The 23,654-nt window shown below is 44.4% G+C and overlaps 1 protein-coding gene across 3 annotated transcripts; it reads right to left on the bottom strand.

Annotated features, from left to right (window-relative positions):
* Positions 1 to 467: 467 nt before the first annotated feature.
* LOC147100365 (mth938 domain-containing protein-like) lies at positions 468 to 12,850 on the bottom strand. 3 transcript variants are annotated; one of them, XM_085968001.1, is made up of 5 exons: positions 12,713 to 12,850; positions 4,168 to 4,719; positions 3,832 to 3,973; positions 2,002 to 2,097; positions 468 to 916 (listed from the first exon to the last, which is right to left on the bottom strand). In XM_085968001.1, the coding sequence occupies exons 3-5, from the start codon at positions 3,961 to 3,963 to the stop codon at positions 776 to 778; spliced, it is 369 nt and encodes a 122-aa protein (XP_085824127.1). In that variant the 5' UTR covers positions 3,964 to 3,973; positions 4,168 to 4,719; positions 12,713 to 12,850; the 3' UTR covers positions 468 to 775. The 3 variants fall into 3 exon arrangements, with proteins under 3 accessions (XP_085824127.1, XP_085824126.1, XP_085824128.1); XM_085968000.1 differs by lacking the exon at positions 4,168 to 4,719 and having other exon boundaries at positions 12,713 to 12,830; XM_085968002.1 differs by lacking the exons at positions 4,168 to 4,719; positions 12,713 to 12,850 and adding an exon at positions 12,255 to 12,354.
* Between the last annotated feature and the right edge of the window lie 10,804 nt (positions 12,851 to 23,654).

The raw sequence follows: 23,654 nt of genomic DNA, 5'->3' as shown, positions 1-23,654 counted from the left end.
GTACATATGTGGCTATGGAATATTTGAGTTTATTTGACTCCATTTTATTTAGGTGATGTTTCGTACACGATTGTTGCCAGTTGTATAAGTTTTTGATGAATCATTTACGTACTGTTACTGTGTGAGGGTTTTCTGTGCTCTTGCTGCTCCAGAATCCTTGAGGACAGTTAGGGCAAAGAAGTTGTCATGGCCACAGCTGGTGCTCACTGATGGGAACAGTTAACATGCAAGTTGATTCATTGACTTTCAAATTGCCAGTGGCTTGCAGGAAAGTAATTTAGGCCATGTTGTGACCTCAATTACAGAGTCAATTCCAGACCCAAAGTAAACAAGATAACAGGCATTTACTACCTGCTATTCCGGGCTACAGATGTATAAGGTAAATATCCCATGTTCATAGCACTGATTAGAACCCAATGAATGCAGTAGCCAAGGTCAGGTGTGATATAATAGAGCTCAACATACACTTTAGGAGGAGGCAACAAGGAATGTTTATTAACCACTCAAACAGAAAATATAATCAAGCATTGCTTCACTGCAGTCCAAATAATGCTTTCAGTAGAAATGATGGGCTACTGAACGGCATGAATTGTTCAAATAGTTTTCAGAATCGGCTCTACTTTTCAGAGCACAAATTTTATGAGTTAATTTGCTACTTATATTTAAAAATTTGTAACGGAATGCTAAAACTAGGCATCCAAACATAACTAGCTATTCTCGTGTGGTACACAAGATGTCGACTCAGCTCAGTCATTGAGTGCAGGAGTAGGATGCTTCAGCAGGTTGAATGGAAGATTCCTCCGACGGCAACCCCCTCTTTCACCAGTTCGTTATACTGCTGCACAGCTTGCTCTGTTTGGAGAACCACAGCATCAACACCCATGCTTCTGATGAAAGCCAGTGTCTCTTCAGGCACCTACAAACAACATTGCGAGTTAGATTTCTATGATGCTACTTCAGTGGAAGAGTCTGCACTCATTACTGACTTGGATCAAATCTGAATGCAGATCAGATCTGTGGATTACCATGCCACAAATGGATAATTTTACAAAACTGAAGGACAAATCTGTTATTGATCCTTAAAAACTTCAATTTGATAATACAGTAGATGATGCCTAATACCGCTATTCAAAAACATCTAAAGAGATCTTTACAACTTACCACTGTACCATTTAGTCTGATAAACGGTAACATTTATTCAAAATTGTCCCACATCACACATTTCTTTAAGGACAGTTTTTTATAAAATCCAAATCGGGGCCTTGGTTTAACGTCTCATCTGAAAGACGGCACCTCTTAACAATGCAGCATTCCCTCCATGCTGGTGTTGAAGTGTCAGCCTAGATTATGTGCTTAAGTTTCTGGAGTGGAGCTTGAACCCACAACCTTCTGACTCGAGAATGGTACCAATGAGCCAAGGCTGACACCTACATTACTAGAAATTGGGCAGGGTGGTACATGAGTTTGGATTAGTGAGGTGAGCATGAATGAGCTTGATGGTCTTTTCCCACCTTTCTTTTGATAGTCTCAGTTTCTAGTCTATTATCACTGGCGATCAACTGTCTGGTGCTAGCAGGTACACAATAGCAGCCCAGGGGAACTCGGGGGACATTCTTCCTTATGGCCCAATCGCCTCCATCTTCCAAAACAGCAGACTTGCTATGTGGAGATTAACAACTAGAAATTCATGTCTTACTGTGTGGTTACTCAAGGTCACTAACTGCCACTAGTGCCTTCAAAATGTGTTTCAGGGAAATGTTATTAAAAATACTAAGTTTGTACCTAAATTTCTCTCAAAATACACACACACACAATTAAAATCTAATTAATATAATCACTATTGTAAATGGAACACTTTTACTACCAAATCTGAAAAATTATTTACTGAATGGATTGTGGTGAAAAAAGTTACATTTCAAAAAAGCAATGGGCTCATCAAAGCCACAAGCAAGTGAAGCTTGATTCATTTTGTTTAATGTTTATCCTTCAAAATGTACTTACTTGCAATGCTTCATCCATCCCCCTTCCAATTACAAGAGTCCGAATACCTTTGTTCACAATCTCATTAACATCAGCTGGCTGAACTCCAGGTCTATGCTGCAAGAACATGGGAACAATATTCAAGATACAAACTACAGCTCCATGAAACAGAAACATTATTTTATTCATCACTAGTCTTCGGTGTCTATCAAATTATCTACGGTTGCTGAATTCGACTGCTGGATGCTGTGATTGTTGACAGCCTCAGCGGTTTGAAGCGGCCCTGTTAAAATATTGTATAATCTTTCAATTCTTGTTCTAATGTATCCTATTCTACACTATTTCTGTTCCCTGACCCGAGCCATCCACTAACTAGTTGCATATATAAACTCCTGGAAAGAGTGACGAGAATTCAACCATCTTTGGCAATCAGGCTTCAATTCAGCTTGAAAGAGTCAGTATTCTAATAATTGCGAAGTCAGTCCCAATACGCAAGTGCTAAAACTGTCGAATGAATCTCAAAATGGCAGCAGTTCTTACCACATGCGCCTTATTGTATTTGAAACCATTCTATAACCCTTTAAATGAACTGGATTCACAATGGAAATTAAAGTGTTCTGGATTCTCTGGAGAAGTCATCTAAACAAAGTACATCAGGAAAACGAACTGTCACAGATGTATTTCAACCAACAACTTGCATTTACATAACATTCTTTATGTCGGAACGACATTCCAGAATACTACAGAGATTAAATAAATGAAAATGGACACCAAAGGGGATGAAGATTAGGTAAAATGGATTAAGGGGCAGGGTCAAAAAAGGGGTTGACTAAGAAATCACAGAAACCCCACAGTGCAGATAGAGGCCATTTCGGCCCATCGAGCCTGCACCGACACATATCCCACCCGATCCCCGTAACCCCTACACCAACACATATCCCACCCTATCCCCGTAACCCCACGTATTAAATCCCCCTAACACTAAGGGTCAATTTATCATAGCCAATCAACCTAACCCGCACATCTTTGGACTGTGGGAGGAAACCAGAGCACCCGGAGGAAACCCACGCAAACACGGGGAGAATGTGCAAACTCCACACAGACAGTCACCCGAGGCCGGATTCGAACCCGGGTCCCTGGCGCTGTGAGGCAACAGTGCTAACCACTATGCCTGAAAGTTGTAAGTAGACTTCTGAAATCAAGGAGGAAGGAGGTAAGGTAAAGGGGTTTGGGAAGGAGTTCTAGAGGGCAAGGGCGAGATGGCTGGCAATGTGGAGTGAAGAGTAGGGGGAAAGAATAGCAGAGATGAGAGCAGGTGCAAAAGGCCGAGTGAGCTCACAGGGGCATTTAAAGTTGAGGTTAAGGATCTTCAAATTGATTTGTACAGCATAGGAAGTGGGTGTAGCCTGACAAGGTTGAAAGTAATGGAAGTGCAGAGCTTCAAGCATAGAAAATGTATTGCTATGTACCAATATTATTTCTGCCTTGCATTTAGATATTGTTATGATGATGATTCCCTTTAGCTGTTGGATTCCACTGTTAGCTAGAAGTATCTATTGTTTAGGCTGAACATTGTATTTACATTAGTCTTATTTTTTTGTTGTTCCATAAGTATTTTCTTGAATTTAAAGTACAAGTTTGCATTGCAAAAGTTACAACATCTAGACATGGAATCTACAGAGCACCTCTATGGACCTGTTCCCACAGCACACTGTTCTACTTCCCATGTAGACAACAAAGTCCTTTTATACTATCTGCCAGCAGACAATATATACAAATTATACTGTTTTAAACTATGCAGTTTGCTAGATTACAATTATTTTCAGCATCTGAGATCAAATCTCTACTCACACGGGTTCCTGTCTCTCGCCAGTCCCACGCTCGTTTTCCTCCCGGCCAGACTTTACAATCCTTGTACACAGTATCACTGCCCGCAACCTTCATTTCTCCCCACCTTAATGACGCAATAGAGGGTGAAGCCATGTTTCACTCACTGTTGGGGTAGGAAAACAAAAACTCAGCTTCCGTAGCAAACTACACACTCCATCGGATTCTGTTCAGTTTATATTTGGTGCATTTAAAGGAGCTGGACAACAGAAATGTGGCAAAGGCCTTTTAACGAAAGGAATGACTGGAATGCTTACCGTTAGCATTTCCAACAGAAGAATCCATTATTACACAACTTACCACATTTCCTTTCCCTTGGTTTTCTCTCTTCTCTAAAGCCAGGGTATGGATTCACACATGCAGACCTCCCAAGAGACCATTCCACATGTGTGAGCCATAACAGTGAGTGTTCGCAGGCCATTTGATTGTGGAAGGATGAAGGAAACACCAGCTGAAACCTCACTGTTATTTCCTTTTCCTGGCCTAGGGTAATGTGGCCAATTATAACACCCCTCCTGAAATTAGCGAACTCAGCACAGACCAGATGCCAAACCTAGGAGCTTTCTGGTTTGTATGGTCCAGACACTAGATGGTGTTGGGGTTTCAAGTCAATCATATGCTTTTTTTACAATAATTAATAATTACTTCAATGACAAACCAATTACATGGTAGAATAGGCCTAAACATTGGATTCTTAATTATGGGAATTTGGACGTTTGATAAGAACAGGATCAGGCTGTGATCATCTAGCTTGCCAGCACACTAAGTTCACACATGAACAATAGCCACTTGGGTGAGGTACTGAAGGGTTGCTGGCATCCATGGAACCAGAGTCCATCAGGAGCCACCGCCCTTCAAAAGAAAGGGGAGAAAATTGTCATGGAAATAAAGATAATAGTTACATCACAAAAATAAGTACAGAAGAGAGAGGCCATTTGACCAGACAACCTCAATCCTTTCATGTAAACCTACAGTACTCAAATCACAGCAGCCTACCAATTCTTGAATAGTTTGGTTTTGTCTCCACTCAATACCCTGAATGACAGTCCAAGTGCTGATCACTCTTTATGTGACAAAGTGCTTCCTGATACAAGTCTTGATTGTGCCGTTTGCACCTATGTCCCCTTGTTGAGCAGTGAAGGTTTAACTTAAAATAATGCTCCAGGTTTATATTTTCTATTCCATTCAATATCATATGCTTTTAGATGGTCCCTTCTCATTCGAGTCCAAGTTTCTCCAGCTTATCTATTTTTATATTTCAGTCATGGGAGGACAAACTAAATGGGATGGGTGCCCTCCCTCATCTGTACGTATCTTTGTGATGCAACTATTAGTCTTTTTTCCTTACTTAAATTCTACTGATTTGGCAATATTGCTCAGTATTCTGTTACCTATATTGGTTGTTGCTCTGTAATAACTGTACATATGAACTGTTGAGTCTGCTATCACTTCCAGATCTCTTTCAGGTTCTCCCATTAGAAGTTCATTAGCATTCATTGAGTAAGTGTGTGTCCCACTCTTCCTTCCAATGTGCAACAGCCCTCCTGAATTTCATCTGCCATTGCTCTGCCCGCTTGCAAATGTTATCCAAGTCCTGCTATAGTTCATCAGCTGCCTCGTAAGACTCAACTGTTCACCTCTTTGGGTTTCTGGAAGATTTAATCAGAGGGCTTTCCCTGATCAATTTGAGACATGACCTCCTCAAAAATGCCACAGTCAGGCATGATTTTTCCACTTTTTTGTCAGCTTTATAGAGTCATAGAGTTATAACGACACAGGAGGCCATTCGGCCCATCAAGTCTGTGCCGGCTCTCTGTAGAGCAATCCAGTCAGTCCCATTCTCCCGCTCTATCAGCTTAGTTTCTTACAACTAATTATAATTATTAAATTAATAATAATTTGTTTTTAAATGATCAATTCTATCATTTTGTCAGTTATTGATGCAAGACTAATAGGTGTGTAGTTACTCAGGTTAATATTGTTGTCTTTTTTTGAGAGGCTAAATACCACATCAGCGAGTGGGACCTCTCGCGTGTTCATTGATTCCCTCGTAACAAATGTCAATGCCTTGTTGATTTTGGCTCCAATCTCATTTAGCACCCTCCAGTATGTATTGTCCATCACAATGGGTTTATTTAATTTGAGTGCTTTTAAACAGTCTAGGGCCTCCATCCCAGTAATACTGAAGTTGTTAAGTTTACTTATAGAAACTCTTGTGATGGGTGACATGCTATTAGTGTCTTCTCCGGTGAATACTGTCATGTTCCATTCTTCCAACAGTAGTTTAACAACAACAACTTGCATTTATATAGCATCTTTAGCGGAGTAAAACATCCCAAGGCGCTTAACAAGCGCGTCATCAATAAATAGTTTTGACACCGAGCCACAGAAGGAGACATCAGGACAGATGGTCAAAGAAGTAGGTTTTAAGGAGCATCTTAAAAGGAGGAAAGAGAGGTCGAGAGGTTTAGGGAGGGAATTCCAGAGCTTAGGGCCTCGGCAGCTGAAGGCACGGCCACCAATGGTAGAGCGATTAAAATCAGGGATGCACAAGATGCCACAATTGGAGGAGCACAGATATCTCGAAGACTTGTAGGACTGGAGGGGGTTACAGTGATAGGGAGGAGCGGGTGGAGATAAGGAATAATAAGGGGGAAAAAACACTAGTGGGTGTAGTATATAGGCCTCCGAACAGTCGCAACTCGGTTGGACGGAGTATCAATCAGGAAATAGTTGAGGCTTGTAATAAGGGAACATCTATAATTATGGGGGATTTTAACTATCATATAAATTGGACGAATCAAATTGGGCAGGGCTGCCTTGAGGATGAGTTCATTGAGTGTATTAGGGATGGGTTTCTTGAGCAGTATGTAACTGAACCAACCAGGGGGCAAGCAACCTTAGATCTGGTCCTGTGTAACGAGACAGGATTAATTAAAAATGTCCTAGTAAAGGATCCCCTTGGAATGAGTGACCATAACATGGTTGAATTCCATATTCAGTTAGAGGGTGAGGAGGCTGTATCTCAAACAAGCGTGCTAAGCTTGAATAAAGGAGACTATGAAGGTATGAGAGCGGAATTGAGTAAAGTGGATTGGGAAAATAGGTTAAAGGATAAGACGATACATGATGTGGTGTACATTTAAGGAGTTATTTTACAAATTCCAAAAAAAGTATATTCCACTGAGAAAAAAAGGGTGTAAAAGAAAAGACAGCCATCCGTGGCTAAGTAAAGAAATTAAGGATAGTATTCGACTAAAAACAAGGGCATATAAGGTAGCCAAATCTAGTGGGAGGATAGAGGATTGGGAAAACTTTAAAAGACAGCAAAAAATAACAAAAAGATTGATTAAGAAAGGGAAGATACATTATGAAAGTAAATTAGCAAAAAATATAAAGACAGATAGTAAGAGTTTTTATAGTTATATAAAAAGAAAAAGGGTGGCTAAAGTAAATGTTGGTCCCTTAGAGGATGAGACCGGGAAATTAATGGTGGGAAATATGGAGATGGCAAAAACACTGAATGAATATTTTACATCAGTCTTTACAGTAGAGGACACCAAGAATATCCCAACACTTGACAAGCAGGGGGCTATAGGGGGGGGGGAGGAGCTAAATACGATTAAAATCACTAAGGAAGTAGTACTTGGTAAAATAATGGGACTCAAGGCGGATAAATCACCTGGACCTGATGGCTTACATCCCAGGGTTTTGAGGGAAGTGGCGGTAGGGATTGTGGATGCATTGGTAATAATCTTCCAAAACTCCCTGGACTCAGCAAAGGTCCCGGCAGACTGGAAAACTGCTAATGTAACACCCTTATTTAAAAAGGGCAGTAGACAGAAGGCTGGAAACTATAGACCGGTTAGCCTAACATCTGTGGTAGGTAAAATTTTGGAGTCCATTATTAAGGAGACAGTAACAGGACATTTGGATAATCCTAATTTAATAAGACAAAGTCAGCATGGTTTTATGAAGGGGAAGTCATGTTTGACAAATTTGCTGGAGTTCTTTGAGGAAGTAACATATAGGGTGGATAAAGGTGAACCAGTGGACGTAGTGTATTTAGACTTCCAAAAGGCATTTGACAAGGTGCCACACAAAAGATTATTGCTTAAGATAAAAAATCACGGGATTGGGGGTAATATTCTGGCATGGATAGAGGATTGGCTATCTAACAGAAGGCAGAGAGTTGGGATAAATGGTTCATATTCAGACTGGCAATCAGTAACCAGTGGTGTTCCGCAGGGGTCAGTGCTGGGTCCCCAACTCTTTACAATCTATATTAACGATTTGGAGGAGGGGACCGAGTGTAACACGTCAAAGTTTGCAGATGATACTAAGATGGGAGGGAAAGTAGTGAGTGAGGAGGACATAAAAAACCTGCAAGGGGACATAGACAGGCTAAGTAAGTGGGCAGAGATTTGGCAGATGGAATACAATACTGGAAAGTGTGAGGTTATGCACTTTGGCAGGAAAAATCGTAGAGCAAGTTATTATCTTAATGGCAAGAAACTTGAAAGTACTGAAGTACAAAGGGATCTGGGGGTCCTGGTGCACGAAACTCAAAAGGTTAGTATGCAGGTGCAGCAAGTGATTAAGAAGGCCAATGGAATGTTGGCTTTCATTGCTAGGGGGATAGAATATAAAAATAGGGAGGTATTGCTTCAGTTGTACAAGGTATTGGTGAGACCGCACCTGGAATACTGCATACAGTTTTGGTGTCCATACTTAAGAAAGGACATACTTGCTCTCGAGTCAGTACAAAGAAGGTTCACTCGATTAATCCCGGGGATGAGGGGATGGACATATGAGGAGAGGTTGAGTAGATTGGGACTCTACTCATTGGAGTTCAGAAGAATGAGAGGCGATCTTATTGAAACATATAAGATTATGAAGGGGTTGGATCGGGTGGATGCAGGGAGGATGTTCCAGATGATGGGTGAAACTAGAACTAGGGGGCATAGTCTTAGAATAAGGGGCTGCTCTTTCAAAACTGAGATGAGGAGGAACTACTTCACTCAGAGGGTGGTAGGTCCATGGAATATGCTGCCCCAAAAAGCTGTCGAAGCTACATCATTACATAAATTTAAAACAGAAATAGACAGTTTCCTAGTAGAAAAGGGAATTAAGGGTTACGGGGAGCGGGCAGGAATTTGGACATGAGTCTAGGTTCGGATAGGTCATGGCCCTGTGGGTAGCGGAGCGGGCCCAGGGGCCGTGTAGCCTGATCCTGCTCCTGTTTTCGTGTGTCTAATGCTGTTAGATTCAGGAGATAGTCCTGTCATAGTGGATTGGCGGTTAGGATCAGATCAGCCATGATCTTATTGAATGGCGGAGCAGGCTCGAGGGGCCAATTGGCCTACTCCTGCTCCTATTTCTTATGTTCTTATGTTTATGTTCTTATGAAACCATGGAGGGATTTGAAAACAAGGATGAGGATTTTTAAATTGAGGCGTTGTCGGACCGGGAGCTGGTGTAGGTCAGCAAGCACAGGGGTGATGGGTGAACGAGACTTGGTGTGAGTTAAGATACAGGCAGCAGAGTTTTGGATGAGCACAAGTTTATGGAGGGTGGAAGATGGGAGGCCGGCCAGGAGAGCATTGGAATAGACAAGTCTAGAGGTATCAAGGCATGGATGAGGGTTTCAGCAGCAGATGAGCTGAGGCGGGGCAGAGTCTGGCGATGTTACAGAGGTGGAAGGAGGTGGTCTTAGTGATGAAGCGGATATGGGGTCAAACACAACACCAAGGTTGCGAATGGTCTGGCTCAGCTTCAGACAGTTGCCAGGGATGGAAATGGTGGTCAGGGAATGGAGTTTGTGGTGGGGACAAAAAACAATGGCTTCAGTCTTCCCAATATTTAGTTGGAGGAAATTTCTGCTCATCCAGTACTGGATCAAGAGAGATGGTGGTGAGATAGAGCTGAGGGTCATCGTACATGTGAAACCTGATGTTAATTATTCAATGAAGATTCATAATGGGATGAATCTTCAATTAATGGGCTGGAATTTGCGGTGGGTAATATCAGCAAACTAACAGTGTTCGTCATTATGACCCCTTTGAAACTGACTTGCAACTTCAGGATTTAGCGCATGCGCATCTAAACACGGAAATCCTGAAGTTGCAGTCAGTCATTCACTGCTCCGACACAGGCTGCGCTGTGCAGCAACCCCCACTCCACCACCTAACCACCTGCACCCCCCCAGCCGGCAATCAGTGTAATCAGTCAAACTGACAAAAACTTGGGCTTTTCCACGTTAATTTCGCTGTTAAATACCCCATTAATAGTTAGACCTTGTTGGATTAGGTGTAACTGGGGTTTTAACAGCATTTTGACTGCTAAACAAATGTTATGGCCCTGAAAAACTAACTTTAAATTGTGTGGAGTGTCAAATTTCTCCATTATGATAAAAATAATTTTTAAGAAACTTTAAAAAAATCTTTTTTTTTTTTTTTTTTTAAAAAGTATGTTCATGATATTTCAGGCTTACCTTATCCCCATGTGAGAGCCCCAAACCTTGTTTTGCTCTCTGTAACATTTTTAAAAAGTTGGGATAAAAGCAGGCTCTCATTTCCTGCTTCCCTGTCTGTGAGAATTCTGCAATGTGATTGCCTGCTAGGCAGCTTGTTGACGTCACAGTAGATTGCGCTAGGGGATCCCCACTATACTGCACTGAAATCACTTACATGTCGAAAAAGGCAAACTTCGGAACGTCTTTGCTTCGCCGCTGACCGCAAATTCCAGGCCAATAATTAACTTAGAAAACGGAATTTTCCAATCAACTTATCTGATCACCTGCAAGTCTCTTTCATTGAAATTCTCATAAGGCCAAGATTGCTATTGAGGGAAACCTTGGAGAATTTACATATAGATTTTATAATTGTTGAATTTTACTTCATAATTTCTCAACCCCTGGAAACAGAACAGAAATAATCTGCCATCAGTGACTGAACATTTGGACAAGTATGAGCTGATCAAAGAGAATTATCATGGATTTGTGATGGCTAGGTCATGTCTGACTAACTTAGTTGAATTATTTTGAGGAGGTCACTAACATACTGGACAGGGAAGTATCTATGAATGTTGTCTATATAGATTTCCAGCAGGCATTTGATAAGGTAATACACGAGACATTATTAGCAAAAATAAAAGCTTACAGAATTGGAGTAACCTTGTGGCATGGGTTGGCAATTGGTTGGGTGGTAGGAGATAGACAGTAGAGATAAAAGGAAATGGAGACATAAGGGGGCATATTCATAAAATTAGAGCTGGGTCATTCAGGAGTGAAATCTGGAAGCACTTTTTCCACACAAAGTGTAGTGGAAGTATCTCCCCCAAAAGACTGGATGCTGGGTCAATTTAAATTTTCCAGACTGAGATCGACAGATTTTTTTTTGGAAAGGAATAAAGGGATATGGAGCTACGGTGGGTAAATGGAGTTGGGGTACAGATCAGCCATGAGCTACTTGAATGGCAGAACAGGCTCGAGGGACTAAATACCCTACTCCTGTTCCTAACATAGCAAACTTGTCGATATATACCTTTCAACAATATATCTGTACTTTAGTAAAACCTCAGAAAATACACCACCATGGTTTACTAAAATTTTACTGTGCACAGTCAATGCAGACTAAAAATATCAGAATATATCACAATGTGGTTAAAACAGTTAAGTGTTTACACTACTGATAAAGTAATTTTCTGGTGTACTTTCATTGTATGAATCTTCTGGGTCAGCTGGCTTCCTGGCAATCTTATGGTTGGCCAGTTGCACTACCCGTTTACTTTGAGGTAAAAGTGGTTTTGGATGCTCAAACAACTATGTAAATCAGAAGTCAGGACAATGATGCGATTACATGAAGTAAGTATGAAAGCACCTCTAGGAGATAATCTCACACACACTTGCAATGTAACTGCAGAAGCAAGTTTAAAATATTCTCAAAGAGGGCCAAAAATGCAGTTAATATTGAATCATTTTAATGTTAGCAGGGAGTTCACCATCCCCCCTCAGCACTTCCATCACATTAAAATGTAACTGGCATGTAGCAGCCAGTAAGCAGAAGGCCACTGGCACTGGGCAAGAGAACGAAAAAGACTTGCATTTCTATAGCGCCTTTCGTGACCTCAGGGCGTCCCAAAGCACTTTACAGACAATGAAGTACTTTTGAATTGTAGTGAGCGTTGTAATGTAGGAAACACAGTAGTCAATTTGCGCACAGCAAGCTCCCACAAACAGCAACGTGATAATGACCAGAAATCTGCTTATGTTGGTAGAGGCTAAGAGAACTGTCTCCACATGGGTAATACAGCTCTGAGACCCACACAACTAAAGTTTTAAGCAGAGTAATAGAAATATAGCACCCTAAAGAAACAGCACAACATACCAGGTTTATAGAGCATGTAAAATTTGCCATACACTTTACTCGAGCAAAAATAATCTCACTGTTGCAGATATGGAAACTTCCGCAGGCTCACACTTAACAAACTCCCAGAACTGGTGCAGATTAACTGAACCCAAACAGAAACTCTCCAAACAATCTCTGGTGGCAGCAATGCCTGACTGCAGATTTTGTTTCATTTGTTTGATCCTAACTGCCGAGCAACAGGCGATTTTTCAAAAAATATATATTATTAAAAAGGCAGGAGGTTCCGAGTCCAGATTCCTGGAAACTAGGGCAGCTTGTGGAGAGGATTCCTGCGACAGGAGCGGACCAGCGGCCTTCAGCCCCAGCCCGCAGGCCTGAGGCGGGAAAAAAAACCCTCGCCGTTTGGACAAGTACAAACACAAGCAACGCCTCTCGCCCCGTTAAACATCGTTCAATCTCCCCCCGGCCCCTCTCACCTCAGCAGCGCCGTCCAGTGAGGCTCCCGGCCCGCCGAGCCGGAGCCCGGGTCTAGGTCGCCGCCCACGGTTGTCATAGAAACGCCAGGTTGGCGCCTGGAAACGCCTCAGTGCAATCTTCAGTCCACCAACACTTCATTCATCAGTCCCCTGCTATATATACATCTATATATATGTGTGTATTGTATCAGAGTAAATTAAGGGTTTATGGTCTCTCCAAACTTACAGCAACCTCTAAACCGACAGAAAATGTACAACTGCACTTCCTTCCCTTGAGTATTTCCTTCTTGGCTAACTTTCCTCAGCCTGGGGTTAAATTAATTAAAACTGCATAATAAATAGAAGTGTAAGGGAATCTGTCAGCATTAACAACTTATTCAAATAGTCTTTTTTCTGGAATTAAACACATCAATATAGATCAATGTCACAGCAGTAAGGGAGACCTGACTCGATAAAGAAAAACCTTGACATTTTTGAACAAAATGTAGTCCTACATTCCTTCCTGTTGTGTATGTACCTTTAAGAGAGAACTGACTTTATACTGTAGTACCGGCAATGACCACACCTGTATATAAAGCCATAGCAGGCTTCTGTACTTTCAGTTTTAAGCTTACCCTCTGTTCAGTAAATACCTGTTATTATTGTTCTCCTGCAGTCCGTGTATTATTGATACGCGGACACTACACTGGCGACGAGCAGGTTCGAACTCACCTGCAGTACTGCATCACCTCACGGGGATCTTTCCCTGAAAAGAAGCTTCTTGGAGGTCGAAGTCAGAGCAACGGGCGTCGACCGCGGGCAACCGCCCAGGGATCCATCGGAGTTCGGAGAATTGCAGGGGAGGCTGTGGAGAGCTGGGCTTGGCTCCCCAGTCAAGGTGTTCCAGCAAATCGTGCTGGTAGCAGGTAGTGCGCTGACCCTTCCGGACTGCGGCGGGCTCGAGCTCGATCGAGCGGCGCTGCAAAGGGGCCGTGCAGCGTCGTCAGGAGGAAAAGAGAGAGAGAGAGGGTGGAGCGCACAGGGCGCGGTCGGTGCTCAAGAACCGGGCAGCATAGAGAAAATGAAACGAGGGGAAGGAAAAGTGAGACGTGCCGAAGCCGCGGGTCGCCGCCATTACCCTGTAGAACGCTAGGAGCAGCGTGGCAGCAAGGGGAAGAAGGAAAAGCGCGGGAGGCGCCATTTTATTCCATTGGGGAAGAAGGAAAAGCGCGGGAGGCGCCATTTTAAACCACTCAAGATGCCGAAGAGTGGCAGTATCACTGCTTTCGACAACGAGGTAGAAGACTGGACCACGTATGTGGAAAGAATTGAAGTGTACTGCAAGGCAAATGAGGTGGCCGATGGAAAGAAGGCGTTGGTATTATTAAATTTGATGGGCGCGAGACCGTACGGCCCATTGCAGAATTTAATTACCCCAGCTAAACCAATGGAGAAAAGTTTTGAAGAGATTGTTAATATCTTACAGGAACACCTAAACCCTACACCGCTGCTGATAGCAGAAAGATTCAAGTTCCATAAAAGAAACCAGCACAAAGATGAGAGCAATGCTGACTATCTTACGGAACTACACAAGTTATCGAAGCACTGCCAGTTCGGAGCAGGACTGGCAGACACCTTGCGGGATAAGTTTGTCTGCGGGCTCCAGAGTGAAGGAACCCAGAAACGACTACTTTCGGAAAAGGACCTGACGCTAGAACAGGCTTTCAGCGTGGCAGTATCCTACGAAGCAGCGGCACGGGGAGCTGCGGAAATACAACAGAAACCACACGAATACAGCGCTAACGAAATGGCGTATGGAGCAGAAAAGTGCTATCGCTGCGGCAGAACAACCCATGATCAGAAGGACTGCTGGTTTAAGGACAAAGTATGCAGGCAATGTGGGAAAATGGGACACATAGCAAGAGTCTGCAGGTCGGGAAAGAAAACCAACACTAAAAGAACTACTAAGGAAAAGTACAAGAAAGTAAAAAAAATGACAGACAATAGTGCAGAAGGTCAGGAGAGTGCTAATGCCTCCGGGAGCAGGAGACTAAGTTGTCTAAAGTTACACAACGTGATCGCAAAGGAGGATCACCGAACCATTTGGGTCGCCCTTGTTGTGTCGGTACCTTTCTACCTAGACACAATTTAGGACTCAGAGCTCAGAGATTCAAACATGAAGTGCTTTATTGGAAGGAAAGGAAGTTCTGGAAAGTTCCGAACAAAGAGAGCTAAACTTAACATAGAACACCCAACCATTTATCTCCTGTGACAGTGCCACCACAGGTGGGAGGAGAACACACAATAGAACACACAATACATAACATTTCCTCCCCTCTTAAATGGAAGGTCCACAGTATTCCTCAACAGGTAAGTTACTTTCAATGCACTCAACGAACCTAGGGTAAAGGTAGACTGCCTCAACCCCTGACTTTACCCTGGGGTTTATTCTGCCCCAGTCTTGTGGGTAAGTCACTAAGCCTACAGATCCAAGCGTCTTGGAGGCCGCCGCTCTCTGACAGGATACCGGCGGTCATCGCTGGCTTCCACAGCAGTAGGCATTGACACAGGCCTGGATGGAGAAGGTGCCTGTGTCAGTCGAAAGTCAGGAGTTTGCGCAGGTGGAACAGTCTCTTTGACTTCCTGTGTTGGAGAAGAGCACCGTGGCAAAGGATGCTGTTTTGCGGTATCATCCGGAAACAGTTCAGGCCAACCAGCCGTTGGAGCCTCTGTGGCTGTCTCTGCTCCTAGCAACAGTTGATCTGTGTGTCTTCTCCAGACGACGTCCTCAGCAGTCTCAACTGTGTAAGACACAGGGCCCGTCTGCGTGATCACCATAGCAGGAACCCATTTCGGTCCAGTGTTGTAGTTTCGAGCTAGGACGTGCTCTCCAGGGTGAAACCGTCTCTCCTTGGCTCTTTTCTCTCTCTTTTCAACTTGAGCTTGTTGTTGACAATGGACAACCTGTTCTGCCCTTGGAGGTTTGAGTAAGTCAAAACTTGTCCGCAACTGCCTCTTCATCATGAGCGAAGCGGGGGAAGTTTTGGTTGTGGCATGCGGCCCATTCCTGTAGGACAACAGGAAGCTGTTCAGACGTTGGTGGATTGAGCCCTGACCTTGCGATGCCTTCAAGGCGTGCTTCAAAGTTTGCACAAACCTTTCTGCCTGGCCGTTAGTAGAGGGATGATAGGGTGCAGACCTGATGTGTTGGACACCATTCACATGCAGGAAGGTTGCAAACTCCTGTGATACAAATTGTGGACCATTGTCACTTACGAGTTGTTCCGCTGAGCCATAACGGCTGAACATCTCACCAAGTTTCTCAACTGTTTTCTCTGCCGTGGTAGACCTCATCACAGCGACCTCCGGCCACTTGCTACGAGCGTCCACAACCACCATAAACATCTTCTCTTCGAAAGGACCGGCGAAGTCCACATGTACTCGCTGCCACACTTCTGCAGGCCAATCCCAGGGGTGTAGGGTTGCCAGCTGTGGAACATTCCGGACCCTTTGACATGGGGAACAAGTTTTGGCTTTCTCCTCAATATTCCCATCGAGACCTGGCCACCAGAAGTAGCTTCTTGCCATTTCCTTCATCCGAACCATCCCACTGTGGCCTGTATGAAATTGTTGCAGTATAGGTTCCCTCAGAGGTGGCGGAATGATGACACGGCGTCCCCAAAGAAGACAACCTGCCTAGACGGAGAGCTCATTTCTTTTTGAAACGTAAGGTTTCAAACTAGGAGAATCTCCTATAGCTCTCCCTCGAATGACATCGTCCATTACCTCAGACAGGACTGGATCATTGTGGGTGTACCTTCGCACCCGAACTGCAGTGACAGGTGCTCCCTCCACTTGTCTAAAGTAGAAGATATCTATCTGACGAGGCTCTGGGGGAGTAACAGGCAAGGGTAGCCTCGAGAGACCGTCTGCGTTGCCGTGCAAGTCTGATTTGCGATATTTGATGTCGTATGTGTGTCCTGACAACAGTAAAGCCCACCTTTGCATCCTGCTTGCAACGAGAGACGGAATTCCGGTGTGGGGCCCGAAGATTGAAGTCAATGGACGGTGGTCCGTCAGGAGTGTGAACCTTCTCCCAAACAGGTACTGATGAAATTTTCGAATTCCAAAAATGATTCCCAAGGCCTCGTGCTCGATCTGCGCATAGTTACTCTTGGCCTTGTTCAAGGTGCGTGATGCGAAGGCGATAGGTTTCTCTTCACCCGAAGGCATGATGTGGGATATGACTTCTTCCACACCATATGGTGATGCATCACATGCTAGCTGCATGGGCAGCTTTGGGTCGAAGTGTGTCTGGACCTCCGATTTCAGCAATGCTTTCTTTGCTTGGGCGAAAGCTTCATTGCACAGTTCAGTCCATTTCCATGTTTTGCCTTGACATAGCAACTGATGTAACGGCTTCAGCAATGTTGCTAAGTCTGGAATAAGCTTCCCATAGTAGTTAAGTAGCCCCAGAAATGAACGTAACTGGCTCACATTCTGGGGTGCTGGGGCCTCCATGATCGCCTTGACCTTTGACGGCGCCTTATGCAGGCCAGTAGCGTCAATCACATGCCCCAGGTACTCAACTGAAGACTGAAAGAATTCACATTTGTCTTTACGAACTCTGAGTCCGTACTCTTTCAGTCGTTGTAGTGTCGCATCCAAGTTCAGAAGATGATCCTCCTCATTTGTCCCAGTGACAAGGATGTCGTCCAGGTAGCACTGGACTCCTGGCACTCCACTCAAAATCTGATCCATTGCCCTTTGGAATAGAGCAGGGGCCGACATAATTCCAAATGGAAGGCGGCAGTACCTGTATAGCCCCTTGTGTGTCACAATTGTCAGCAGCTCCTTTGATTTGTCATCGATATGCATTTCTAGATAAGCCTGGCATAAGTCTATTTTGCTGAACTTTTGCCCTCCGGCCAGGCCCGTAAAAAGATCATCAATGAGGGGAAGAGGACACTGTTCCGCAGACAGCACCGGGTTAATAGTCACTTTAAAATCCCCGCAGATTCGAACAGATCCATCCTTTTTCAGGACAGGAACAATGGGTGTGGCCCATTTGCTCATGCTCACAGGCTCCAGGACTTCATTTTCGACTAAGGCCTCCAAGTTAGCCTCAACTTTTGGCCTAATTGCATAGGGTACAGGTCGGGCTTTGTGAAACTTCGGCTTGCTGTCAGGTTTAATGTCCAGTCTCACGCTGATCTTTTTCATGCTCCCAAGTTCCCCATTGAAGAGTTCTGCATGTTTGTTTAACACTGCAGTCAGACCTGACTCCCCTTTTGGCATCATGCGGACTGCAGGCCAGTCCAGCGTGATTTTCTCTAACCACGCACGTCCCAGTAGCGATGGGTAATTTCCCTTTACCACATATAGTGGCAGTTTTGCAGTCTGTCCGTTCAATTTAACTGTCACCTCAATGACGCCTCTCATGGCCACAGGTTCGCCAGTATACGTCTTTAGCACAATCTTTGTTGGCTGAAGGGTAAGATGCTTTAGCATTTTGTTGTAGACAGTGTCTGAAACAAGGGACACAGCTGCGCCTGTGTCCACCTCCATCCGCACTGATTGTCACTCCACCAGTGGTGACACCCAGTAGCCATTTGAATCACCTGCAACCGTCAGTATGTGCACCTCTTCCTCCTCAGAGATGTCACTCCCCTCTGTTTTGCTTGTTCCATCATACTGCACTGAATGAACACTCTTTTTCCTCTCTTGTCCAAATACAGACATTTTGCTTCCATGCTTCCCAGCTCTGTCTGTTCTTTTTTTACCTCTACAGGCGCGTTCAATGTGACCCTTTTTGCCACAATTTCGGCATTCCAGCTCCGTACACCAGCAGTCATTAGCGTGATGGCCTGTTTTCCCACAACGGTAACATGTGCCGTTCCACGCAACTTTAGGCTCAGACGACACCTTGTGAACTCTCCCTGTTGAACTCAACTGGTGAGCCTCCTTTTCCGCCATCTCCATGGAGACACTAACTTCAATGGCATTTTCAAGAGTAAGGTTGTCCTCAGTAAGAAGGCGCTTCTGTGTGGCTGCATTTTGCAGACCACACACAAGTCTGTCTCTAATGGTGTCATTCAGCACCTCCTTGAACTCGCAGTGTTCCGACAACCTTTTTAAAGCAGCAATAAACATCGTCACTGATTCCCCTTCCTCTTGATTCCGTTTGTGAAATCTAAATCTCTCAGCAATAACCAGAGGTTTTGGTGAAAAATGTGCTCCAAGAATTTCCACTAGTTGCTTATGTGTTTTAGTTCCTGGCATATCTGGTTGCACGAGGCTGCGAAGTAAATTGAATGTCTTCAGCCCGATTACACTCAAAAAGGTAGGCACGACCTTTTCATTTGCCACCGCATTCGCCAATACAAAATAGTCAAAACGTTCCGTATATGCGCTCCATTGCTCCACATTTTCATCAAAATCACCGATGTTTCCTAATACAGTAGCCATCTCACGTTTCAAAGTAAATTTTCTGTTTACTCACTGCACCCGTAACGTACGCAGATTCATCCGCTCCTCATTGCCACTTGTTGTGTTGGTACCTTTCTACCTAGACACAATTTAGGACTCAGAACTCAGAGATTCAAACATGAAGTGCTTTATTGGAAGGAAAGGAAGTTCTGAAAAGTTCCGAACAAAGAGAGCTAAACTTAACAGAGAACACCCAACCATTTATCTCCTGTGACAGCGCCACCACAGGTGGGAGGAGAACACACAATAGAACACACAATACATAACAACCCTCATGATAGCAGGGTCCCAAGTAAAGATGGAATTGGACACAGGATCAGCCCTAACTGTCATGAATCGACGAGACTATGAGCGGCTATTCTCACACATACCCTTGAAGGACACGTCCATTGTATTGAAGACATACACGGGGCAAAAAGTCTACCCCAGAGGAAAAATAAGGGTGCCAGTTAAATACAACGGCAAGGAAACACAGAAACTGTATCTATATATATTACAAGATGGAGGACCACCATTATTGGGACGTGAATGGATCCAAAAAATACAATTGGATTGGCATTCCATTCAGGCGCTAACTGTGACTGACAAAAAGGATGACGACGTCACACCTGGACGACTGTCAAAAATTCTAACTGACGCGAAAAAGGTGTTCCAACAAGGACTTGGGACTCTAAAAGGAGTAACGGCAATGATAAAAATCGAAGATAACGCAAACCCAAAATTTTTTAAGGCCAGACCGGTACCGTACGCGATCCGCCCAGCCGTTGAAGCAGAGCTGGAGAGTCTGGAGCGTTCGGGTGTGCTGTCCAAGGTGGACTGGAGCGAGTGGGCCACACCCATCATTCCTGTAATGAAGAAATCATTGAGCAGCACGCCTGGGGAGCCGAAGAAGGTTCGCATCTGTAGGGACTTCAAGGTAACCGTGAACCCAGTCCTGCACACAGTACAATATCCATTTCCACGGATAGAAGATATTTTCGCCTCACTATCTGGAGGGAAACGCTTTACGAAGATTGATCTGGCCAAAGCGTATCTACAAATGGAGGTGGAAGAATCATCTAGGAAATACCTCACGATAAACACTCACAAAGGTCTTTACCAGTACAACCGACTGGTATTCAGGGTAGCATCAGTCCCGGCTATTTGGCAGAGGGCAATGGAACAAGTCCTGCAAGGGATCCCGGGGACCCAGTGTTATTTGGACGACATCGTGGTTACGGGCGAAAATGACAGTGAACACCTTGCCAACCTGGAGCAGGTGCTCACTAGATTACAAGAATATGGGCTACGAGCCAACTGCCCCAAATGCGAGTTCTTCAGGAGACAAATCTCGTATTGTGGCCACATGATTGATGAGGAAGGGTTGCATAAGTCCCCAGACAAGATTGAGGCAGTAGTCAAGGCTCCAGCACCGGAAAATGTGTCGCAACTGAGGTCGTTCCTCGGGTTGGTGAACTACTACCATAAGTTCTTGCCGAATTTATCTACAATTCTGCACCCACTGAACGCCCTGCTGCAAACTGGAGTAACATGGAAATGGAGTGATGAGTGTAAGCGTGCCTTTCAGAAATGTAAATGCCTAATCACTTCAAAAGAAGTATTGGCCCACTACAATCCAACACTACCGATTCGGTTGGCATGTGATGCGTCTCCCTACGGCATTGGAGCGGTGCTGTCACACAAATTCCCTGACGGTTCAGAGACGCCAATAGCCTTTGCATCGCGCTCGTTAACCTCAGCCGAGCGTAACTACGCCCAGATTGACAGGGAGGCCCTCAGCCTGGTGTAGGGGGTGAAGAAGTTCAATCACTATCTGCACAGTCAGAAATTCACCCTACTGGCTGATCATCAGCCTCTGGTCTCCATTTTTAACCCAAAGAAGGGCGTTCCGGTGATGACGGCGCAACGGCTGCAAAGATGGTCACTTTTTCTAGGGGCACATCAGTACGACATAGAGTACAAGGGTACGAAACAGCATGGAAACGCTGATGGGCTGTCGCGCCTACCGTTGCCTATGGTGGAGGAAGCACCTGCAGTGGACCCTGTTGAGATATTCCATTCGACCATAGTCGAATGTCTACCTGTTACAAACTTAAGTATAGAGAAGGAAACCCGAAATGACCCGACACTCTCTCGGGTCTATGATTTGACAGTGAAGGGATGGCCAGCACATGGCGACTCACTGTTGCCAGCATTCTCACCAAGGAGAGAACAGCTGTCAGTGTGCCGGGGGACCTTGATGTGTGGATCCCGAGTGGTAATTCCACCCAAGTTGAGAGATAGAGTGCTCAATGAGCTTCATGAGGGTCATCTGGGAGGGGTAAAAATGAGGAGCCTAGCCAGGGCGTTTGTGTGGTGGCCGGGAATCGATAAAAAATCGAGGATATGACCAAGCGATGCACAGGATGCCAGAAGGTCCAAAACGTTCCACCACAGGCCCCGCTACACCCATGGGAGTGGCCCTCATCTCCATGGCAACGGGTACACATTGATTTTGCTGGTCCATTTATGGACTCAATGTTTCTAATCGCTGTGGATGCCCATTCAAAATGGCCAGAGGTCATCAAAATGTCCTCCACCACCACGGAGAAAACTATTGCAGTCCTACGGACCATCTTCGCCAGGAATGGCTTGCCAGAACAGATTTGCTCCGACAATGGGCCACAGTTTGTGTCCGAGGATTTCCAGAGGTTTCTGAGGAATAATGGGGTGAAACATTACACATCTGCCCCATATCATCCAGCCACAAATGGATTGGCTGAGAGGTTTGTTCAGACCTTTAAAAAGGCAATAAAGGTGATGTATAACAACGATATACCACTACAACACAAGGTGGATAATTTCTTGTTTGCTTACCGGAATGCAACACATGCAGTCACCAACCAAGCTCCAGCCATAATGTTCTTCAACCGAAGGCTAAGATGTCGCCTGGATTTGCTCAAACCAAACATAAGACGAGATGTTGAGGATAAGCAATTCCAACACATCAATGAGAAGCCAACCAGGAGCTTCAAGATAGGGCAACCAGTCTTGGCCCGCGACTACCGAACAGAAAAATGGCAGCCAGGAACGATATGCACACAGCAGGGACCACTAATGTACACAGTGGACGTTGGAGAGAGCATTGTGAGATGCTATGCTGACCAGATTCTAGAGTCACAGGAACAAGCCAAACCCATACCACGAGCATGTGCACCTGGTAATGAACCCGAAGTACAGATTGCGTCTACATCAGAATCAGTGGTATTGGAAGCTGACGAACCAACCAATGACAATGAGCCAGAATCGACTCCGCCGCAAGAACAGGATACTCGAGAAAGGCGCTATCCAGTCAGGATCAGGAAGCCTCCTCAAAGACTGAACTTATAAATGATTATTTCAGTTGATGTATATAGTACAGAGAAAATTGTAATTGTAATTAGTTATTATTTAATTGTTAAATGAATGTTATGTACTGTTTATCTAAAAGGGGAGGAATTGTTGTGTATGTACCTTTAAGAGAGAACTGACTTTATACTGTAGTACCGGCAGTGACCACACCTGTATATAAAGCCATAGCAGGCTTCTGTACTTTCAGTTTTAAGCTTACCCTCTGTTCAGTAAATACCTGTTATTATTGTTCTCCTGCAGTCCGTGTATTATTGATATGCGGACACTACACTTCCCTTGAAAGGAAAATAAATTCAGCTTCCATAGTGCATACTCAGGTCAGGCAGCATCTGTGGAGAGAGAAACAGTTAGCATTTCAGGTCGATGACCCTTTGTCAGAACTGGAAAAAGCTGGAGATGGAACAGGTTTTTAAGCAAGTGTGGGGGGAGGGGAGGAAAGAACAGCAACATTGTTGCTCACAATATGGTCTCTACATTGGGAAGACCAAACGCAGATTGGGTGACCGCTTTGCGGAACACCTCCGTTCAGTCCGTAAGGGTGACCCTGAGCTTCCAGTCGCCTGTCATTTTAATTCTCCGCTCCACTCCCACTCTGCTCCTTTCCGTCCAATGAAACTCAACGTAAGCTCGAGGAACAGCACCTCCTCTTTTGATTAGGCACTTTACAGCCTGTTCCATCTCCAGCTTTTTCCAGTTCTGACAAAGGGTCATCGACCTGAAATGCTAACTGTTTCTCTCTCCACAGATGCTGCCTGACCTGAGTATTTCCAGCATTTTCTGTTTTTACCCGAGTCTTGTCAGCTTGATAAGCCAGGGCACCCTATCATACTATAAGTACAACCTCTTGATTGCACAGAAAAGGCTGGCATAGACTGGTTGGGCCGAATGACCCATTTCTGTGCTGTATATTCTATGTAAAACCAGGAAAGTCTGGCAACTTTTTAAAGAGGCAACATTAATCAGACTAATGCTGCAGTTAGTATAACAGATTTTTAATACTGCAGTGTAGCATTGCTAAGTTAAAAATTTTCAAAAATCTTTCATTCCAAAAATAAATCTAGGCATGCAAGAACTGAAGATGAAA

This window comes from Somniosus microcephalus, chromosome 26 (genome assembly GCF_052327205.1).
Source record: "Somniosus microcephalus isolate GS21.2 chromosome 26, FLI_Smic_1.0, whole genome shotgun sequence".
In the NCBI taxonomy this organism is placed as follows: domain Eukaryota; kingdom Metazoa; phylum Chordata; class Chondrichthyes; order Squaliformes; family Somniosidae; genus Somniosus; species Somniosus microcephalus.
This window is presented reverse-complemented; position numbering and strand designations above follow the sequence as displayed.